The 23,109-nt window shown below is 38.6% G+C and overlaps 2 protein-coding genes across 27 annotated transcripts in view; one reads left to right on the plus strand and one right to left on the minus strand.

Moving 5' to 3' along the window:
- Window positions 1-12,345, minus strand: part of P2RY12 (purinergic receptor P2Y12) — a 47,482-nt gene extending 35,137 nt beyond the window's left edge. For 4 of the 7 annotated variants that reach the window (XM_047875198.1, XM_047875197.1, XM_047875196.1 and 1 more), the window contains exon 1: window positions 12,266-12,345. The gene's annotated coding sequence lies outside the window, so the exon portion shown is untranslated. Of the gene's footprint in view, window positions 1-8,867; window positions 8,908-12,260 lie in introns of those variants that run through there. The other 3 variants (XM_047875205.1, XM_047875199.1, XM_047875200.1) reach the window with 2 other exon arrangements.
- MED12L (mediator complex subunit 12L) overlaps window positions 1-23,109 on the plus strand; it is a 699,797-nt gene that overhangs the window by 639,676 nt on the left and 37,012 nt on the right. For all 20 annotated transcript variants that reach the window (XR_007155629.1, XR_007155628.1, XM_047875167.1 and 17 more), the window contains 13 exons: window positions 11-210; window positions 3,479-3,667; window positions 4,484-4,558; window positions 4,672-4,862; window positions 5,494-5,655; window positions 7,994-8,105; window positions 10,247-10,336; window positions 11,388-11,497; window positions 11,691-11,826; window positions 12,632-12,793; window positions 15,266-15,628; window positions 18,467-18,623; window positions 22,439-22,650. Coding sequence is in view for 18 of the 20 variants with exons in the window: in XM_047875167.1 (XP_047731123.1) it covers window positions 11-210; window positions 3,479-3,667; window positions 4,484-4,558; window positions 4,672-4,862; window positions 5,494-5,655; window positions 7,994-8,105; window positions 10,247-10,336; window positions 11,388-11,497; window positions 11,691-11,826; window positions 12,632-12,793; window positions 15,266-15,628; window positions 18,467-18,623; window positions 22,439-22,650 (2,159 nt within the window). In the remaining 2 variants the exon portion in view is untranslated. The remainder of the gene's footprint in view (window positions 1-10; window positions 211-3,478; window positions 3,668-4,483; window positions 4,559-4,671; window positions 4,863-5,493; window positions 5,656-7,993; window positions 8,106-10,246; window positions 10,337-11,387; window positions 11,498-11,690; window positions 11,827-12,631; window positions 12,794-15,265; window positions 15,629-18,466; window positions 18,624-22,438; window positions 22,651-23,109) is intronic.

The raw sequence follows: 23,109 nt of genomic DNA on the forward strand, positions 1-23,109 counted from the left end.
TATTATTTAGGAGATGCCAAAATTGGCAATAACAATGTCAGCTCTTTAAAGAATGATGACTTCACCATGAGAGGTTTACGGCGTGATGGGAATGCTGATGATATCTGGACTGCTTCACAAAATTCAAAATCCTGTGGGAAAAGCATTTCCATAGAAACTGCCAATTTAAGAGAATATGCTAGATATGTACTGAGGACTATCTGTCAACAGGTATTTTTCAGTTTTAATTTGACTTGATCTATGAATATATAATTGTTTTTGTGGAGATGCTCACTGTTATAGGAAGCTTGCACATCGGTGGTCCTTTTCTTCCTGCTAACTTTGTTTGGCAAAAAATTCAGATTTGTTGTAGAGTTCCAATAATAGTAAAGAACTCTGGTGTATACCTTGTATACAGATTCACCAATTTTTTACATTTTTCCACATTTGCTTTATGATTCTATTTGTGAATGTGGATGCATATACTTTCTAAGATTTTGCTGAAGCTTTTGAGAGTAGATGGCATATATTATTAATCTTGAGTCTTTAATATTTCAATGTTTACTTATAATACAACCAAATGCAGTCATCAAAAGTCAGGTAATTTAGGGGTGCCTGGATGGCTCAGTCAGTTAAGCATCCGCCTTCGGCTCAGGTCATGATCTCACGGTTCGTGAGTTTGAGTCTCATGTTGGGCTCTGTGCTGACAGCACGGAGCCTGGAGCCCACTTTGACTTCTGTGTCTCCCTGTCTCTGTATCCTTCCCATGCTCATGGCTGTCTCTCTCTCTCAAAAATAAATAAATATTTAAAAAAATTTTTAAACATAGGACATTTAGCTTTTGGAACAGTAATTTTTTTCTCACCTGTAGGTCACATTCAGTTTTGTCATTTGTCCCAATAATGTTGGATTTGTCTGAAATTTCCCATACATTAGCTTTAGATTATGCATTCTTGGCCAAAATGATACAGAAGTAATGTTGTGTTCTCAGGTAATCACACTTGAAGTCACACAATGTCCATTTGCACATCGCTGGCAGCAATCAGTTTGATCACAGTGTCTCCATTGTATGGTTTCAAGATTTCTCTGCTATGTGGTTTTCCCCCCCCCTTGCAATCAGTAAACAGTCTTTGGGGAGACACTGTGAGACAATACAAATATTTTGCCCCTCATCAAACTCCACCACATCTATCATTCATTTTGATTCTTCCCCAAACCAGTCTTTACCAGTCTTTACATGCTGCAAAATGGTGGGTTTTTTCTTCCCACAGCTCCTCTACAGTTAACAGTTTGCATTCTATTCGAAGGAAAGCATACCCTCGTTATTCTTATTTATTATCCATATGTATTATAATACACTGTCCTTAGCTATTTTCATGTTCATATTGTCCCAGCTTTTTCCAGTGGAACCTTTTCATCCTGGCTTTTAAGTTATTTTGACATGTCTCCATCTCCCTCTTGCCCTCCACCAAATATTTTCTTAGTTCCTGACCTCTATTGTACTTTCCCTGTCCCAAACCTGGAATTAATAATTCCTTCAAGGAACTCTCATTCTAGTTAATCAAGTATGGTATTTAGAAGCCAAGATATGGACACTGTGGTGCTCATTACTATGGGCAACGTATGTTCGTTGCCTCTGGACCCTTTCAGCAGGCAGAGTTAGGAGGAAATATATCCGTATACATAAATGTGTGTGTGTGTATATTCTTAAGTTCATACTGATATGTCTAGAATTAGTAACTCCACTTAGTTCTTTGCATTCCCCCATTCCGTATTAATTTTGTATTTTCCAGTAACATCAACCATTTACTCATTTACTTAATTCTACACTACACCTGGAATGGTTTCAGAATTGCTACACTTATACCACTAGGAAAAATGTAAAAGGAGTTGAAGATTTGTTGGTAGTTCCTTTTTCCCTCAAAGTTTATAGTATTGTGTTAAAAAGTTTTTTGAACTTTCTCCTTCAATATGGATATGTTACTCATTTGAAATAGAACGAATTTCATTTGTTTCTGTTTGCATTCAGTTTAGATTCCCATTTTTTTCTCCCCACCTCAACTCCATCTTTAGAAAAACATGCATCTACAAGTCAACTGTATAAAAAGGTGTACTTAGTGATATGTCCTTCGTCTGTTGTCTCTTCTATCCTGGGTTTTTTCCTGCCCCGGGTGATCAGTGTTCTTATTTTCTGATTTATCTTCCTTTTTTTTTTTTCTTTTAATTTATCTTTTCTTATAAGAAGTATAGTATACCATATATACTATTTTCCATTTTAGTGGAGATGTTAACAGGGTCATGTTTTTATTAGGGCATATTGCAACTATGTTAAAAGTTTGCTACATAGTTTTATAGATAATGAGAAGCAGTTGTTTATTGGTTCCACTATGAGTGTCCACCAGAATCACCAAGGGTCGGTCAGACAGTTTTAATGTTTGTTTAATGGGTACCACCATCAGATATTTATTTGTTGGAGCCTGGGCAATGGAATTTTAGCAAGCTCCATAGGTGACTTTAATAGACACTCGATATTGAATTACTGGTATAGTTAAGAAACAGCCTTCCTCTGAAACAGACCTGGGTTCAAATTGGACTCTGTTGATGATTTCTTACCTGTCTAGTGTAAGAGTTTGCTTTTAAAACAATGATGAAGAAAAAGTGATAAGTGTTCAAACTGGTTGAGACTCTATGGAGGGCAATTGACCATATGCATTTACCGTCTTAAATTTTGGTATACTCCTTGACCCAACAATTGTACTTTTATGAAATTATCCTGAGAAAATGATGGTGTAGAAAGCAGATGTGCACACATGTTTACAATAGTATAAAAAATGTCTGTTTTCTAAGTGTTGTACTATATTCTATGCAGTGGGATATAGTATGCATTATATAAAAATGAAGACATGTTTTAATATAGAATCATTACCATTATATGCCAAGTTATAGAAAATGATTACAAAACAATACCTAGAGTAAGGCTCTATTTTCCAGTTGAGAATGCGCACCAATTTTCATTACTCTCTTTAGCTTTCTTTTCTTTCCTTATTTGCATATCTGTTCTTCAGACTTCAAAAAAAAATTTTTTTTTTTTTTACATTTATTTATTTTTGAGGAGAGGGGCAGAGAGAGAGGGAGACACAGAATCTGAAACAGGCTCCGGGCTCTGAGCTGTCAGCACAGAGCCCATGCAGGGCTCGAATCCTTGAACCGTGAGATCATGACCTGAGCCGAAGTCGGACACTTTACCACCTGAGCCACCCAGGCACCCCTCTTCAGACTTTTTAAACCAATGCCCTGCTTTGTATTTTTAAGAAGTCACAATACCAGAAAGTAAAAAAAAAAAAAAAAAAAAAAAATTCCCTCTACTTTTTTCATGTAATTTTTTAAAATTAGATTTCTGTCTGCTTTATCTGTATATCATGTTTTAGTGCATGTTACATTCACACAAGGGAAATCTCTGCCTATCAACCTAACTGCCGATTTTTTTTTTTTTTTTTAGGAATGGGTAGGAGAACATTGCCTAAAAGAACCTGAAAGATTGTGCACAGACAAAGAGCTTATATTGGACCCTGTGCTTTCAAATATGCAAGCACAGAAATTATTGCAGCTTATTTGTTATCCTCATGGTATTAAAGAATGTACGGAGGGCGACAATCTGCAGAGACAGCACATTAAGCGCATTCTTCAGGTGAGTTAGTGATTAGAGTCTAAAGATTATGTGTCTATCGCATGACGCATTTTCTGTGATTTTAACAAGAGTAGTTGAACCTTTTTTTTTTCCTTTCTCATTGCTAATTCTTGACCTCAGTTAATTCTGATGTTTATTCTCCCAGTTTTCTTTTCTTTATAGTTGTTACACTCCATTGCTAGGTGAATGTTGATAATGCAAATGGTATACAATCATTATAAATATTGATCTTTTTAGTCTACTGTAAATACATGAGACATAAGCTTTCTGGAGGAATAGTCTTAAAAATATAATTCAAAAAATATTGAAATCATTTTGTAATGATTGCTTAGAGAGATAGATTTTGAGAGAAAAATGCTTGTTTTATTTCTAGTGACTGGCTGAGTGTTGCACATTATTTTAATGTTGTTTCTTATTTCTTTGTGTCTACAATGAAAATATGTAATGGACGTGGAAGCCATTTGATCCTGACAAATCCCTTTATTATGTATGATTATTTCCTTTTTTTAAAATATTTATTTATTTTTGAGAGAGAGTGAGCACATGTGCGTGTAAGTGGAGAAGGGGCAGAGAGAGAGGGAGTCACAGAATCCAAAGCAGGCTCTAGGTTCTAAGTTGTCAGCACAGAGCCCATTGTGGGGCTCAAACCCACGGACTGTGAGATCATGACCTGAGCTGAAGTCGGACGCTTAACTGGCTGAGCCACCCATGCTCCCCTGATTATTGTTTCTTGAGAGAGGGAATACTGCAAAGAATTATTATATTTTCAGATATGTTCAGTATTCCTAATGTGTTAATTCTTATTGTTTTCCCCAGAATCTTGAGCAGTGGACGCTGAGGCAGTCCTGGCTAGAACTTCAGTTAATGATCAAACAGTGCTTGAAGGACCCTGTGAGTAGATATGGGAAGCATGTGTATGTATACAATTTTATGAACAGCAAGAACATGATGTTTGAGGAGGAAGTAAAATACATGCATGCTAGTTTTCTTTTGTGTCTCTCCAGGGCTCTGGTTCAGTGGCTGAGATGAACAACTTACTGGACAATATTGCAAAGGCAACAATAGAGGTATTCCAGCAGTCTGCCGACTTGAACAATAATTCTTCTAATTCTGGAATGGGCCTCTTCAACCCAAATGGGATTGCAACTACTGATGCTGGTAGCACAAGGCAGAATGGAATAAAGACATTTCTAAGGTATTTGTTTTTCTGCAGTTTTATTGGGCTACGATTACTTTGTCCCATGTGATGGTATATTTTTATTTGCATGATGCAATTATTTTTCATAAAGCTTCAGCAATGTGAAGAAATTACTTGTAAGTGTCAATTATCGTTATTTTATAATATATTAAAGGGCAATATTCTGGGATGAATGATGTCTCAGTTTTAACCATGTCCAGAATCTTGAAACCACATATGACACCCAGAGTGGATTAATTTCTTTATTGTCTCCTTAAGGCTACTCTGTTCCATAGAATTCATTATATAGGAAACACTTTCTGCCATCTTTATTAATTGCCAGTTTTGCACAAATAATAATCGTGATAGACTGATTTGTATTTCATCATTTGGGTAGAAAGTATAACTAATGAATTTTAAAAGTTTAAAAAAATGTGTTATTAATGTGTTAAAACATAATCAGCACATTTCATATCTTATCCATGACATAAAAGTGTGTTGCCTGTTGTACAGAAGGACTATGACTAATCAGAGAGCCAGAATCATAGAAGAACACCAGCATAGATTAATAACTTTTGTTATAGTATTCTCCCAGAACCTGATGTTTTATCTCTTTCCACAGTGAGATAATACCTATTTCTGGTTTTAGTTCCTCTGAACGCAGGGGTGTATGGCTGGTGGCCCCCCTAATTGCCAGGCTGCCGACCTCTGTGCAAGGAAGAGTATTGAAAGCTGCAGGAGAGGAACTGGAGAAGGGACAGCACTTGGGCTCTTCTTCAAAAAAGGAAAGAGACAGACAAAAACAGAAAAGGTACGGCTGCAAGGTGTGTCTCAATGTGGAGGCTTAAGGAATAATTGAGAACAAATAGCATCTTGCAGATATAGTCACTGTACCCAGAGTCCACGGACATTTCTTTTTTATTTTTTTTAAATGTTATTTTTTAGAGGGAGTATGTAAATCGCGGGGAGGGGCAAACGAAGGGGGAAGGAGAGAGAGAGAATGAGAATGAAAATGAATGACAATGACAATGAATGACAATGAATCTTCTATGGGGCTCAATCCCATGACCCTGGGATCATGACCTGAGTCGAAACCAGGAGTCGTGTGCTTAACTGACTGAGCCACCCAGGCGCCCCTGAAATTTCATTTTTAAGTGGAAATGACAATATTCTGTTAGGCAAGGCTCCGTTCCTAAAAAGTTCTAGGTTATATTTAGTATGCTAGTTCTCAGGGCTCCCTCTGGACCAACATCACTTCTGAGCCGTTGAAAATACTGCTTAGCCTCGCTTCAGACCTCTTGAATCAGATCTGTATATCCATTTAGTCCCTGTATTCTACACTTAATTACTTTTCATTCTTTTAATTATTTGTTTAAAATACATATAATTATTTCCAATTCTGTCCTCTTGGGCCTGAAAATAGTTACTAGTATTTTTAACATTTAGGGCTCTTGTTCTAAATATAAAATTTATAAGCCACTTAGTTTAATGTTTTCTTAATTTATTTTAGGCTGTATAAAAGGTTTCGAATAGTTACATTTGCAAACTGACTCTGTTACTGAGAAAGAACAAAGCTATCCTCTGATGTGAAAATATAAATTTAGCACCTCAGGAGTAAAGGGAAATAATGATAATTTCTTCCATTTAAAAAATATGTAAAGAACACGTATGGTTCTTATCTCTTAATAATATTTTAGTACCTACCACTTACTGAGATCTTATGACATGCCAACTTTTGTATAAAACTTACCGCATACACACGTGAACTTTAAAATTTTCACAGCAGTCAAACATAGTAGGTGTTCTCATTATACCCTTGTTACGATCAAGAAAGGGAGGCATTGAAAAGTTCATTTCTCAAGGACACACAGCTAAGGAATTGTAAAACTAGAGTTAAAACCTAGGTGGTCTGGCTTCTGAGTCTGTGTGCTCTTAAATGAAGTGCACTTTGGTAGAGACCTAGCTTTGCATGTATTTTGTTATCTGGTTGTTTAATGTCTGTCACCTCCGTCAGTGTGAGTTGACCAACCAGATGACTCACTTTTAATTCTGAGAGTTAATTTTGCTCAAGGGTGAATGTATGTACATTGCCTCCCTTCCCACAGATGGTATTGCAGAGTTTAAAGGTGACTCTTCCCAAGTCCGTCTCTCACAGCTCTGCTGTCAGAGGATGAAGCACATTGAAATATTTGGGTCACTTTAAGAATTTTTTTTTTTTTTTTTTTGCAATATAGCAATTAGTTTGTCAATATGATTTGTCAGTTCTCTGATGATTAAAGAAACATTAATAAAATGACAATTTATAATAGACCTTTGTTTTTAATCAAACCTGTTAACAAGACAAGGCTTAAGGACATGGTGGGTTACTAAGGAGCTCACTGCTCTTGTATCTTCCAGCCTACGTGCTGATCTGAGTTCTCCCAATACCCACCCTGTTTGGTCAGAAATGTGCTGAGGGTGCCTCGGTGCCTCAGTTGGTTAAGAGTCTGACTTCCGGGTCAGATGCCCGGGTCATTATCTCCCAGTTCGTGAGTCGGAGCCCCGCATCATGCTCTGTGCTGACGGCTTGGAGCCTGGAGCCTGCTCTGGACTCTGTGTCTCCTTCAACTTCTGCTCCTCCCCTGCTCACAGTCTGTCTCGTTCTCTCTCAAAAATACACAAACATTAAAAAAAAAAAAAATTAAATGTGCTGAAAAATAAAACAAGCGTGGCAATCACAGAGGCCTGTTTCCTTGACCCTGAGATAACAGTTTTGTTTGACAGAAATGTTTAATTTTTCCTCATATGCTGTATGTAAAGTGATATTCATGCAGATATTTGCCTTTTAATTCAGCCAACTATTGTAAAATACAAACTCTCTTCTGCCTGCACTCTCCCAACATGCTCCTGCAGTGTGAATTTATGCTAGTTTGGGAATGCCTTCCAGGGCTAGAGCATGTTAAATTGTTTAGATGCATCACAGTGGCTTTTGATCTTATTAGTAGAGATACGATTTAACTTTTCGAGTAGGCTTTGGCTAGTTCCTACTCTCTTCCCTTTTCTTATAATAAAGTAAATAAGAGCCAGTAATTCAAGGGCAAGAGATAGATGTTGCACAGGAGGTAATCCATTCTTTCTAACTAGATCTGTTCTTACTGCTTCCTTTGTAGTATGTCTCTTTTGAGTCAACAACCTTTCCTCTCACTGGTCCTTACCTGCCTTAAGGGACAAGATGAACAACGGGAAGGCCTCCTAACATCTCTTCAGAATCAGGTTAATCAGGTAAACTATACTGGAATTATTAAGCCAGTCAAGTACTTGTCTAATGGCATTAATTTGTTTTTCTTTGAAATACTGAGATTAAACTAATAAGAATACAACGTGTTTTGATTAGAGGCAAGGCATCACAATCCACACCCTATTCTCCTGTTTGGCATTCTAGTTACTGTAAAATTAACAACTTTATAATATTAATTATGCCTTGGATGAATGTGTACTATAAAAACAATATTTAGCACATTGCATACAACTCTGACATACCTGCTTTTCTCCTGCCCCCGCCCTGTGGGAGAGGTCCTGGGGCAGTGTGTGTTGCAGGCATGGCCGTAACCCAGAGGAACCTCTATCCAGGTTCTCTAGCTGGGCCCCTGCCTCCCTGGAGACTCTTGGCCTGAGTTCTGTTGGTTCAGAAACTCAATTTTGTTTTCCTGCCAGAGCCAGGCCAATGCCAGTTAAATGTAAAGAAGCTCATTTATAAATAAGGCATGATGATTCTTTTTATGAAAAATTTGACTTTTGGCTTTCTACCAACCACAGTGCTCCTGGTCACTCTTTGGGCCGCTTGCATTTTGTGTCCTTCAAAGAAACCAGGTGATCACACTAGAAATCGTAATGGGTGGAATTGAACAAAGTAGATAGACTGGTCATGTGGGATGTTTTATCCTGCTACAAAGCCAAATGGAGACTTCCTGTGGCCCTGTGTCTCTAGGACATCATGTCTTTCTCTCGAATGATAGTAGATGAGCATGAATAAGGACACTTAACTCATTTCGTCCTATAATCATTTTCTCCCCTTTGGAGATGAGAGATCTGTCCTTTGTACAGCAGCGGAGTGATCCTTCTAAAATGTAAATCACGTATTAGTCTGGTGCCCAAGATGCTCCAATGTTTCTTACTGTACCTAGGATAAATATTCGGTCTGGGCTTATAAGGGCCTATGGTGATTTGGCCCTGGCTCCCACTTCTGCCTTGTTTCCTACCAGTCATGCCTCTACTGTTTACACTGACCCCATTACTGTCATTGCAACTTGCCAGGCAGATTATCCTTGCAGCGCCTTTGCATGTTTTCTTCCCCTTGCGTGGAAGGCTTCCCTCCCAGATGTTATCAGGGTCAGCTCCCTTGCTTCCTCAGGTCTCTGCTCAGGTGTCCCCTCCTCATGGAGGCCGTCCCTGATCACTCGCCACAAAAAGGACCACGGTCATTTTGTATCCCCTTGCCCTGGTTCATACAGCTTGTTACATTTGACTTAATTTTATTTGTCCTGTTCCCAGAATGTATGCTGTCATACAGCTTTGTGTCCCTGCCTTGCACCGTCAGGTCAGGTTTGGGAGAGGACTCCATTATGATGAGATTCGAGGAACGCTGTCCCCTCACCATGCCGTGTCCTTATATGTGTTGGGCAGGGTTACTTCTGCACGTGACTCATTTAAACTCTTAAGATGATTCTCTGTAGTTAATGTATTTCAGAGCATCCCAGTGGGAGAAAGGGCTTTGCTCTTGCCATCTGATTCTAGGGTGTTGCCACTTGTGGCTTCCCTTTCCTAAGCAGTCCTTCCCTTTTTAACAGTAGTCTGACTTAGTGAAAAGCAGTACATCACTGGACTGACATCAAAGATGTCATATTTTTCAAAATACTATACACTGCCTTTATCAAGGAAGATACACTGTATAGATAAGTCTGTAAGATAGCAAGCCCTCCTTCAATATAACATGAAAATAGGACCCTTGTTAAATGTCATAGCACGTCCCTAGAAATAGAACATAGGACTGATATAAAGTGTAATTTTGTCTATCCAGTACTTTACAAAATCAATGAAATCGCATTTTAAGTATCTTTATTTTTGTTAGTCTTTAACTTCATAATCCTTTAAAGCTTTTTCTAAGACTTCCTAACAGGATTGTAAATTGATAAGAGTTTTCTTCTTCCATCTAGAAAGGCATTGAACAAGAAATAGCTCCATTTCTGTCTGTGTGGAAGAAGGGAAGGAAAGTTAAAATTTTACTTAGCTTTTTTAATTAATTTTTTAAACTCAGAAGTTATTTTTGACAGTAATAAGCTCAATGTAACTTTCAAAATGAGAAAAAAAATCAATTTTAATAGGGAAAATAAGTTTTGTTTTTTTCTGTTAATTTACTGACTTAGATTTTAAGTAATTGGAGAGAAGAACGATACCAGGATGACATAAAAGCACGGCAGATGATGCATGAAGCATTGCAACTTCGCCTAAATTTGGTAAGGGGCATTTTTCTAGTATTTTCTCTCTGTTCCACTTAACTAAATGTGAAAATAACTCTAGCTTTCCACTTCTTCTGTGGTCATGGTCTTCTCACAAGGTGAGGCCTTCTTCCACTATTGGCTCTCTCTCTGCCATAACTTCCCTGCCTTTCACGCGCACTGTTTTCCTGGCTGCTGACCTTCCTGTCTGGGCTGGCTTCTAGAGAGCAATAGGCATTTTGGGCATTGGTTTGCTTTCTGCACCCTCCTGCCCCTGGGAATCGCTCCTTCTTGTCAGTTTGTGCTCCGAGGAGGTCTGAGAAGGCTACTAAATTGAGAGGAATTAGCTTTTATTACACTCGTTTGAAGATCATGTAAAAATGTGCCTTAAGTTGAATTTTTGGCAAACTTTCCATCACATTGATCATAAAAACAAATTCAACAGGGAGGTTTTATAGACATTTACAGACACATTGCACATTTCTTTGAATTTCTCTTTTCCCACTGGACAAGCCTGAATGAAGGCTACTCTGGAGGAAGGATTGCCTGATTTTTGGCAGTTGTTTTTAAACTTAATTTCCACACATGAATGCGTAGACCTGGGGGCCGAGCCGAGCCCCTGCTTGTCAGTTCTTCTGTGTTACTGGATATTTGCAAGTGTTGTTATGACAACAGACTTAGATCCAATAGTAATTTAACAGCATCAAGTGTAGATAATCAACTTACCTGATTTTGACCTATTCAGATTTAACTAATTTTATGTCATAAAACCAGGTATCACAAAAGGTTAGGATTAAAAGAAAAGTAATTTCCCTATTATTTGATTCTTATTGGCCTCCTGCCCACACTCACGTTCCTCCTCTCCTCTTCCCTCCCCTTTTTTTCAATGACCAAATTCCTATGCTGAAAGAATCAGAAAGAGTAAGAAATAGGTAGCTAGGTAAGAGAGAAGACACGTTAATCCATAAAGCGGAGTGTGTTTGTTTAAAAAAAAAAAAATCAAAATTGGCTACATAAAGTGATGGGGATGGCATTTGTAATAAAGTTTGGTTGTATTTTTTTGTGCTAGGTAGGAGGAATGTTTGACACGGTGCAGAGGAGCACCCAGTGGACAACAGACTGGGCCCTCCTCCTGCTTCAGATCATAACTTCTGGAACTGTTGACATGCACACTAACAAGTATGTTCTTATTTCAAATTTACTATTCTGTACACGTGCATGGTAGAAGCTTTGCAATAGTGACTACAAATTGTGCCACATCTTATTCTCTAGGTACCATCAAAAGCTCTGTGCCTTAAATAAAAATGCTCCTTCGTTAAGAGTATTTGGCTTTTACTTTATAGTGAAAATAATTATTTCTCCCCACTCTTAGTGAATTATTCACAACAGTTCTTGACATGCTGGGTGTGTTAATCAATGGAACATTAGCCTCAGACCTATCAAATGCATCCCCAGGGGGATCTGAAGAGAACAAACGTGCATACATGAATTTGGTAAAGAAACTGAAGGTAAGCTTATGACCTGCTTATATATCATGATCTCAAATAGTTTATGCATTTGTTATTTACTGCATTTTATCTTAATTTATTATGTGTTAAATTAGATGTTATTTATTGCATTCAGCTAAAATTATGTGATTATTTTGCTATTTGTCTCACCTCAGCTTGCTGGTACTCAAAAGCATATAGCTTGAAGGTATTTCTTAAATTATATTCACAAAATGTTTAACTTTTTAAGGAACTTTAGAAATGTAAGTCAAATATATAAGAAAAATGCCACCGTTGGATTTAAGATAAATCCATGCTTGGACTGGTGCCTCTAATTGAAAAATAACCATTTGCACTGATATTTCTAAACCCAATTCATTTGACTAACCACTAACACAATTTTTGAAATAAACTGTAAACAAATGGTGCAGAGAAAGATCAATATATCTGCTGACCTTACCAGTAAAATAACCAGTGAGTATCTTGAGGTCTGACCGTGGATTGGAGCATGTGTTCTGTGCTGCTGCTTCTGCCTTCTGATGGCAAATACTACCCTGGATTTTTGTCACTTCAGCACTGTGATGTTTGTTGTGTAACCAGGGTTCCATTATATGTGTTCTATTTTCTACTTAAATAGAAGAAATGAAACATACTCACTACTCTAATTGAAAGCTGCATAATCGACCATGTTCAAGGTTAAAGAACAGTCTTGTCATAAAAAAGGAAATGTTTCAGAGAGAAACTTCCTTCTTGCTAACTTTTGCCTTCATTGTAATTTCTGTCCCGCTTGTCTCTTTTTGGTTTTTTTTGTTTGTTTGTTTTTTAGAAAGAGCTAGGAGACAAGAGATCAGAAAGTATTGACAAAGTTCGACAGTTGCTACCTTTGCCAAAACAGACATGTGATGTCATTACTTGTGAACCTATGGGTTCCTTGATTGACACAAAGGGAAACAAAATTGCTGGATTCGACTCCATAGATAAAAAACAGGCAAGAGTAAATGTTTGTTTCTTATATATATTTTTTCTTATTTTCCCAAAGGGTATATGAAATATCTCAATTTTACAGTTTCTTGATTTTTTTTAAAGTATTTTCTTATACTTTAAATGGATTGGTCATGGACATTATTGTATAGATCTTTGTTTAAAACTTTATGTGAGGGGCACCTGGGTGGCTCAGCTGGTTGAGCGTCCGACTTCAGCTCAGGTCGTGATCTCCCATCTAGTGAGTTCGATCCCTGCGTTGGGCTCTGTGCTGACAGCTCAGAGGCTGGAGCCTGCTTTGGATTCTGTGTCTCCCTCTCTCTCTGCCCCCAACCCACTCGAATTCTGTCTCTCTCTCAAAAATAAATAAACATTAAAAAAAATTAAAAAAAAAACTTTATGTGAATTTCTGAAGCCACCAAGGGAAAACTAAGTGAAAGGTTAGTGCTTAAAAGAAAAAAGAAAAGAGAAAAAAAAAAGGCAGGGGGTGCCTGGGTGACTCAGTGGGTTGAGCATCCGACTCTTGATTTCCACTCGGGCCAGGATCTCATGGTCATGAGATCAAACCCTGGGCTCTGTGCTGGGCATGGAGCCTGCTGAAGATTCTGTCTTCCACTGCCCCTCCCCGGCTTGCACTTGTTTTCTCTCTCTCTCTCTCTCTCTCTCTCTCTCTCTCTCTCTCTTTTGCTTAAAAAAAAAAACAAAACAACTCTCCTTTCAGTTTAGAATTGGAAACTATATATATATATATATATATATATATATATGAGAAAAAATTGATTGATAAAGTCTTTATGTTGTAAGCTATTTTGAGTAAAAAATATTTTTAGAGTAATGTTACTTAATTTTCTCATCAATTAAACAATATTTTAACAAACAAGTTTCCCTTAAACACAAGAAGAGTGATCAGTTATTCTTTCAATGAACATTGAGCAACCACAAATTTGTGAAATTACAGATATGAAAGACAGAGCTCCTGCCCTTAAGCAGAAGTGGATAGACAATTACCATGTGGTACACAGTGTTAGGGGACCCTGAGAAGGAGCCATCACACTCAGATAAGGAGTAGGTAGTCAGAATAGGGTCTCCAGGAAAACTGACCGTTGAATTATTTTGAAAGATTAAGAGTTAGCTAGGAAGTAGGGAACAGTCTGGTACAGGCCAATGGAAGAGTTTTTGCAAAGGTAGGAAGGAGTGTGGTTCCTAGGAGAAAGGCAATACTTAATTCACAGTAACTAGAGTACTTCTACCAGTATGTTTGTAGAGATGGAAAAAGCTAGCATTGTGGGCATGTTGATTTTGCAGTGTCATTGGGTTCTCTAGTGGTGAGACATCTTGAACCCATTAGGATATATGGTCTTTGCACCTAGGAAAGAGGTCTAAACTCTAGGCAAGTATTAGGAAACAGTCCATTTATACATGATAAATGAGCCTTCATTTTGCATAAATCCATCCACGTAGATAAGAACAGGAGCATTCATATCTTGTGGAATGCCTGAGTAGTTATTTTTGTGGTTATTCTGAGGAAAAATATTTTCAAGTTGGTATCCCAGGGAAAGTACAAGAGACATCACCAATTAATGTTAAAAATAAGAAACCTTTGTTTTCAGAAGCATAGTAACATCTCCTCTGGTAAACTCATTAGAGGTAATCTTGTATTGAAGGGACTTTATTTGTACCTGTTGTCACAAGTTATGTCTGTAAGAATATTCCCTAACTATTCAGAAACTGGCTTATTAAGTACATGGAAGATTCCTGTATTGAATCAAGTCCATACATGTTTGGATTGAAGTAAATTTGAGCCCAAGTAGAGGTTGACAATAACTTGACTCTCAAGTTTTGCTTTATCTTAAAAACAACAAAATAAATTGCAAATGGTTGTAACTGATTATAATTCAATACAGTAAGATCAATATTGCAGTATTTTTTAGAAAATATTTTTTCCTGAAAAAAACAGCAGCAAAAAATACTAAATGAAAAGCACCATTTTATTTGTTTATTCATTCATTCATTCATTCATAATAAGTTTATTTTTGAGAGAGAGAGAGTGCATGCGTGTGAGTGGGAGAGGGGCAGAGAGAGAGAAGAAATGGAGAGAGAATCCAAAAAATCTCGTGAACTCACGAACCGGGAGATCATGACCTGAGCTGAAGTCAAGTTAGATGCTCAACTGACTGAGCCATCAGGTACACCAAAAAAATACCAATTTTCAGTAATATATACTCAACCACGTGGTGTTGAGCATCACATGTATAAAGAACCACAGAACTGACTTTAAAGGTCTGAATTCTAGCTGCAGCTTTCCAGTGATGTAGCCTTGTAACCCTGAATCAATGTGTTTCCCCATGTGCTGTATGCTAGGGTTCTCTAAGGCACGCAGCCAGCCAGAATATTCTGTGTATCCTTGTCCTAAGCAAGCTTGGGCTCTTGGTCAGGGAAAGATCTGAACGTGTGTTCACAGAGCATTATTTCACCACAGGGTCTTCAGGTGTCTACAAAGCAGAAGGTGTCCCCATGGGATTTGTTTGAGGGTCAGAAGAACCCAGCTCCTCTGTCTTGGGCCTGGTTCGGGACTGTCCGAGTGGACCGAAAGGTGATCAAGTACGAGGAGCAGCATCACCTGCTGTTGTATCACACACACCCCATGCCCAAGCCCCGAAGTTACTACCTCGAACCGCTACCCCTGCCTCCCGAGGAGGAAGAGGAGGAGCCCACATCTCCCATCTCTCAGGAACCAGAGCGGAAATCAGCTGAACTGTCAGATCAGGGAAAAACCGCAACAGATGAAGAGAAGAAAACAAAAGGAAGGAAGCGCAAGACGAAATCAAGCTCAAGAGTTGACGTGAGTGTGAGAAGTAGGGAGGTCTTTGGCTCATTGGCATCTAGTGAGAGATTTAATAGTGCCCAGATTCTTTTCCTAGAAACATTATGAAGAGCATTATCATCCTTCTTGTAACAGTTGTAATCTTCACAAAGCTCTATTTTAATTAATAGAATGGCACAAGAATAGTGACCTGTCACAGAGGACAGGATTATAGCTTGTGATTTTTTTCCTTCTCTACTTTTCACTCTTTTAAGTTTGGGCTTCCATTGTGAGTAGTATTTAATTAATGTTTCAGTGCCTCATCATTTCTCACATTTGAAACTTGAATTGTTTAGACCCGTAAAAGCTCATCATCTTACATATTTTTATTATAAGACATGTCTAAAATATTTATCGTATTTTGAGCACTTGATAATGGTAGTAGATTAATACGGAAAACTATTTGCCTTTCCCTAGCTAACATTCCATCTAATATATCCAATAGGATGTTTCTGAGATTTCATATTTTACTATTTCACCTTAACTTCCTATATATTTTACCTCTTTCACAGATTTTCAGACTTTATAAAAGATGAACACAATTTTAAAAAGTCCTATTCCTTGTTTTCCTATTAGTCTTCCCAACCTCTACCAACATTTTCTTGAAAACAACAGAAATCATTGAGATGGCAATTTGGGAATAATTTTATAACATTTATAGAGTGAATGTGTAAGGTATCTTTACAATTAATTCACCTAGAAAATACTTGAGAGAGAATTTAAAACATTTTTCTACATAATGCAAGGGTATTCTTGTTGTACCATGGAAGATATATTCATAATTGTAGGTCTAATAATTATCTAATAGGGTTAGGGTTATGTCTAATAATTATGTCTAATAATTATCACTTACCTATATCAGAACCACAACGTATCTTTTCCTAGCTGATAGCTTGGTGATTAACATTTTTCTAGAGAAGACGACCATCGCTTTTGGATACCATTGAATGGTAGTGCCCTCTTCTCATACCTTCTACCAATATTCTTCCTACAAATATTCCTTTGTCTTGAAGAGGTGCTTAATAAGGTCCAGACTGCCACTCCCCAGAATCTGGACTCCTAGGCTGTTAGTCTGCATGGATAAGTTTCTGTTATTTTCAGAATAACACCCTCTTAAAAGCCTGAAAATTCCTCTCATTTTCCAAGTGAGCCCTGGTAATAGCCCTTCCTCCCATACTACTTCTGAAACTGTCCCTTTCTAGTGGGTTGTATTTCAGGGATCTGAGGTTTTGTTTTTCCTTTATCCTTTAGGGCTACATGAAAAGAAGCGGGGTGGGTAGATAACTGGGACATTCAGGTGTGATCCTTAGAGACTTTGCATGTCCCATAAGGAAGACAAAGCCCAGGTGCAGGAAATGGGATGCAGGCAGATGGCAGAGAGTCTGCTTCATTTGCGTACTGGCTTGAATAGTGGAAATAAGATACCATCTAGGCCAGGGACTGGTCCTGAAGTATTGTGCGTCTTCATGGCCTCATTCTCATCCAGACCCAGGATATCGGGAAGGATTCCTAAAATGACCTAAGATGAAATGATCTGGAGAATGAGCATCTGAAGATGTTCTTTCACCTGTGGGCAGTGGTCATTATTGACGTGCTTTTAGTATTTTAAAAACAAACTTCAGAAGTGATCCTTTTCCGTCTTCCCCCCACTGAAGCCAAGTACGTTTTTTCCGCCAAACATTGACGAACTTTACTATAGGGGGTTCCCACCTGGGATCCCACCCTCTTAAATAAAAAAAGTGCATAGACAAAAACAGTGTTTAGAAAACTTGCTACAATACCTACATCCTGGGTCCCCAGGGAAGCAAGGGAGCGATTACTGGGTAGGCGAGAGGGGTAGAGGCACGGCATTTGCCACCTGCGTGCCCATACCCACCCCGAACATAATAGTTCTGGTGACATGTTCTGCAGGGGACTAGGGAGCCCTAGACTAGGGGCAAGATGGAAGCAGGGGGTGTGGTGGGCAGCCTTGGGGCTTTAGTTAAGGAACCGACAGAAGTGCTTGGTGCCATTGTCTTAGGGCAATTTGTTGCTGGCATCCACAACGGGGAATTTGTAGCCATAGGTGAGTTCCTCAGCACACAGGATGCAGGGCAGGGCAAAGATGTTGATGTGTTCCTGGCCCTCCGCCTGGATCACTTGGGAGGGGCAGTTGGGCTCACCTAAGTGGTTGATGAAGCGGCAGCATTGCCATGCCTTGTGGCCTCCACCCTGTTAAAGCCACCTATAGAGAACATGTAGCACCTAATACCCTTCCCCATCATAGAACTTCTGCTTGTCAGCACAGAATGAATGACAGTACCAGTGTACTCAATGACCATCGAAGTTTTGTTTAAAAAATAGGCCCGTCCCATGGATGGCATATCCGTAGACATCCACAGCCTCTTTGGATGTCTTCTTGAGTGCATGGCCACAGGCAGCTCCAGGCTGGCAGCATGTCTGGTTGATCTGAGCTGCACCTCATCCTCTTCCTCATCCCGGGTGGTCTCCCTCAGGGAGCATCAGGTGCTAGGATGCCAGGAAGTTCAACATGTCAAAGATGCACTTCCGGACATAGACCTCTGCACAGGCCACCCTGTGGGGATTTAGGGGTCGAAGCCAAGTACTTTCTTATTCTAAAGTTTTTACCCAAATGAGTGTCTTGCAAAAGAATATGTTGACACTCTTGCCTTGTGTCTACACCTCTATAAAAAACAGCGTTGCCCACTGGGATAGAAGCTGGCTTGAAGAATGTGATAGGAGGAATTTGCATTAATTACCTATAGTTTGTGGAGTTAAATAACTTTATTGTTATTATCTTTTCTCTTTATTTTGAAGGAGTATCCACAGAGCAACATATACCGAGTGCCTCCTAACTACTCACCCATTTCCTCCCAGATGATGCACCATCCGCAGTCCACCTTATGGGGCTATAACCTCATGGGTCAGCCCCAGCAGCCGGGTTTTTTCCTTCAGAACCAATCTCTTACTCCAGGTATGTGAAGAGAGAGTGCAGTCGGGTCCCTCTGAAACATGAAGTAGCTTGGGGTTTAACCGGAAATCTCTGTAAAACTTAGAAAATGCCATAACTGAGTACTCCGTTGAGTGGTTTTTCTTCTAATAATATGAAGGTGTTTTATTTTGTTTTTTTAATGTTTCTTTTAATATATTTTTGATTGTCACATAGATGAATATATTCTAAGAATCAAACAATACCTGAGCGTATACAGTAGTAATCCAATATGTGCCCAATTTGGGGGTGTTCTTCAAGTGTTAAAATAAGGTTTTAATTACTAGTTTATGTACTGAGTTGGGAATTTTCATTCAGTGTTAGAAGGAAATTAGCTACTGATGAAAATGTACAATATCAGATAAAAAGTTGATAAGAGTTGTATGTTGTGAAATTTGTGTATGTTTTGATGAGATAAAATTCTTACCAGTGTTTTAAGTAATTAGTCAATATTGTGAAGCATCTTTATTTTCTCATGTGATGAATTGTAAATTGCTTATACCATGAAGGATCTCAGAAATTTAGTTCAGCAAGTAGACTGAGTTATCAAACAAGGAAAACTACCATCTCTCTAATTTTAGTATTGCTTTAATTCAAGCCCAAGTATATTTTATATCTGAAATGAACATGTCCTAAATAAAAAAATCTCTTAGAACTGAATTTAATTTTCTTTCTAAAAGAAAATTTGCTAGTTTCAACAGAGTAGCTTATTTTGAGGTCTTACTCTGCATGTTATGATTTTTACTGTAATTTAAGTATGACATTTGAGGCCTAGGAAAGACATTTTTTTATTCTTGGCTCATGGGAGAATCCATATTTCGCCATCTAAATTAGTGGTTAAGAGGGCTGGTCTGGAAGTTATACATCTAGGTTATACATCTAGGTTCAAGTCTGGTTCTACCACTCTCCTACTGTATAACATTGGGTTTTAGTTTCTCTGTGCATCAGCTTGATTATCTGTAAAATGGATATGCTAATATATACCCTCATAGGGTAGGGGATTCAATTATTTATTCAACAAAATGTACTGAACTTCATAATGTTCCAGACTCTGTTTTGGGTGGTAAGAGACTATAGTACAGAAAATGGATAAAAATGTTCATTCTTCTTTGAGTGATGAAATAAGGTTTATATCATACACATACACACAGAGTATAACTTAAAATTGTTTTTAATGTTTATTTTTGAGAGAGAGAGAGACATAGTGTGAGTGGGGGAGGGACATAGAGAGAGGGAGACACAGAATCTGAAGCAGGCTTCAGGCTCTGAGCTGTCCACACAGAGCCCAACGCAGGACTCAAACCCACAAACCGGTATGCGAGATCATGACCTGAGCCGGAGTTGGACGTTTAACCAACTGAACCACCCAGGAGCCCCTAAAGTAAACTTTTGAAAATGTAGCACACAGAAGATGATCTAACCCAGCAAACATGCTCAGTAAAAGATCTTAACATATTCCTACCTCAGGGCTTTTGCACCTGCTGGTTCCTGTGCCTGTAGTGCTCATCCTTAAGTATTTTACATGGCTCACTGCCTCCCTCCTATGGGTTTGGTCAGATACCATTTTCTCACTGGGCTTCCACTGACCGCTCTGTTTTAAATGGTAAGCCACAGCCCATCCCTGAACCCTGTTTCCCTCTGCTTTCTATTTCCCCGTGGCATTAGCATTTGGTTATACACTATATATTTTACTTACTTACTGGTTTATTATCTGCCCTTTTCAGAATGTAAGCTCTGGTAGGACAGGCATTTTTTCTGTTAAGGTTACTGTAGTCTCCTCAGAACTTAAAGCAGCCTCTGGCTTTTAGTAAGCTCTTAAAAACTGGTTCTTGAGTGAATGAATGTAGACCACAAAGAGCGAACTAGACAATAATAAATGTGGAAAATAATGCATGTTCTCTCTTTTGAACTTTATTTTTTCAGTTCTAAGGTTCTTGTGAATTTGTAGCATTTTTAAACACCAGGGATGTGTGAATTAAAGGTTCACTGTTTCATAATGACATATACTCTCTTTCCCTTAGAATACTATAAGCAGGGTTTATAAGTTAAGGAACCTTAGGTATTAGGTGAGTTTTAAGGATGTGTAAGAAAAAATATTAAGGAAAATGAAGATACATAGGGATTTTATATGTGTGATTTTTTTTAAATATGAGTCCTATGAAGTTACAGAAGAGTATGTACAGTATGCTTTTCATTAATATATAGTTAAAATGCAAAGAATTATGCCCCCTCAGTATACACGTGTAGACATATACCCAGCCACTCGCCCTTCTACAATTTGTCTTTCTTTGTCATGTATACATGCCAGTTTGGTAAAGTTACAAGGAAATGTTTGGGAATATTAAACACCATATTCAGAATAACATTTGGTGAGAGAAAGAAGGTGAGAAAAGTAATTAGGAATATGCAGAGGGCTTCAGGGATAGTTACTTTATTTCTTTAGTTGGCTCAAAAGTACAAAATTATAGAAATGTTAGGAAAATTCAAACAACGTGAAATGTAGTCTGGTCCTTAGAGTTGCCTTTATCTGTAAAATGAGCTCATTAAGTTTTTACGTATTAGTATAGTTCCAGTTCTTCAATAAAATTTACCTTGCCGTATGTTACCGGAGTTGACTTTCCTCTTTTTTCCAAATGTTCTTCAAATGCTGCTGAATGACTTCATAAACATGTTGCTGGCTGTGGGTTTGTGTCTTTAAAAGAATGTGGGTTTTGGGGCGCCTGGGTGGCGCAGTCGGTTAAGCGTCCGACTTCAGCCAGGTCACGATCTTGCAGTCCGGGAGTTCGAGCCCCGCGTCAGGCTCTGGGCTGATGGCTCAGAGCCTGGAGCCTGTTTCCGATTCTGTGTCTCCCTCTTTCTCTGCCCCTCCCCCGTTCATGCTCTGTCTCTCTCTGTCCCAAAAATAAATAAACGTTGAAAAAAAAAAATTTTAAAAGAATGTGGGTTTTTCAAGTGAATAGCTTTACAATGTTTTTTTCACCATACAACTTGTTTGAAAGAAAAAAGATAACACATCTTTCGTGAGATATTTATATAGAGGTTTTCTTACACATATATTAAAGTATATAAAATCTGGTAAATGAAGGATTGGCACCTAGTTTGAAGCCAGCAAATGTTGAAAATTTTTTTCCCAAACTCTTAAAGGCATTTGACAAATTATATATGCAAATATGTTGAGGATTTCCTTTGGTTTCTCAAGGATCACTACAAATAACATTTCTTGTTTGATTTCTGTCCTTCAAAAAAGATGTGTTTTGTCTTTGAGTCATGGTGTTTGAAGTTTCCAAGCCTTTCAAGTTTTCAAAGTATTTCTTGCGTCTCTTCTACAAAAGGGGCATTTTCATTTTGCTATTGTCACAAAACTTAAATATCATGAGCTTTAAATTTATTTGAGATTACAAAAGAGTTTCTATGACTGACTTAGGACACCTGGCACAATATACCATGAAGGCAGTACATTTTATGCAGGTAACGTGTTCCTGAAGGCCTTGCAGGGTTTAAAACCCACATGGTTCCAAAATTACACCCTTGAGTCAGTGTCAGGGATTTCAGGTTATCACCTGAAGTGGGGCTTCTATGAAGTCACTGAAATACTATAATTCACTCCTACATCACTCCTCCCCATCATTTGGAAATTGTGCAGTTCTCCACAGACCTTTAATATTTATGTGGGGTGAGGCGGGCCTTATTTTCCATTTGCTCACAAAGGCTTAGAAGGTAAGGTTCCTGTGTTTTGATAAAACAAGGAAGAAGTTGTATTAACATGCACAGAGAGCCCTTCTTTCTGGTTGCTTTGGTAGGTGGTTCTAGATTGGACCCCACGGGCTCCTTCGTCCCAACGAATACCAAACAAGCTCTGTCCAACATGCTGCAGCGGCGCTCGGGGGCCATGATGCAGCCGCCGCCCCTCCACGCCATCACATCGCAGCAGCAGCTGATACAGATGAAGCTTCTGCAGCAGCAGCAGCAGCAGCGGCTTCTCCGGCAAGCCCAGGCTCGACCTTTCCAGCAGGTTTGTCCAGATCCAGCAATGGAGTCCTCTGTGTTTCGGTAGCGCCTCTAGTTGGGGATGAGTGTGGGATATGTGGCATATCCCTCCTGCCTGTGTATCCCCGAAATCGTATATGAGCGCAGGCTTGCCTCTCCTCCAGGCTTGTAAATACTTTTCCTCCCGTGTATTTTGCTATTATCACTGATCAGATGAGAACTTTGGAAGTATCTTAAGTTCATTAAAAGTATGCCTGTAGAACAAAAACAAGGGTTGATGACTTTCTAGTCACTTAGAAGCAGCAGGTTTTTCATCCTTGTAGTGAGGGCTCACTCACTGAGCCCTCTTTCCCTGTAATTAGCACCATATTCTGTACTCCTTCGAGCTTTACTTTCATGTATTTTTAGTAGATTTATTACCCTGAAGTTGTATCTCTAAAATCCTGATGGTTCTTAGGTTTCTCCCTGTAGTTCCCTGCATAGA

Source organism: Prionailurus viverrinus, chromosome C2, assembly GCF_022837055.1.
Source record: "Prionailurus viverrinus isolate Anna chromosome C2, UM_Priviv_1.0, whole genome shotgun sequence".
In the NCBI taxonomy this organism is placed as follows: domain Eukaryota; kingdom Metazoa; phylum Chordata; class Mammalia; order Carnivora; family Felidae; genus Prionailurus; species Prionailurus viverrinus.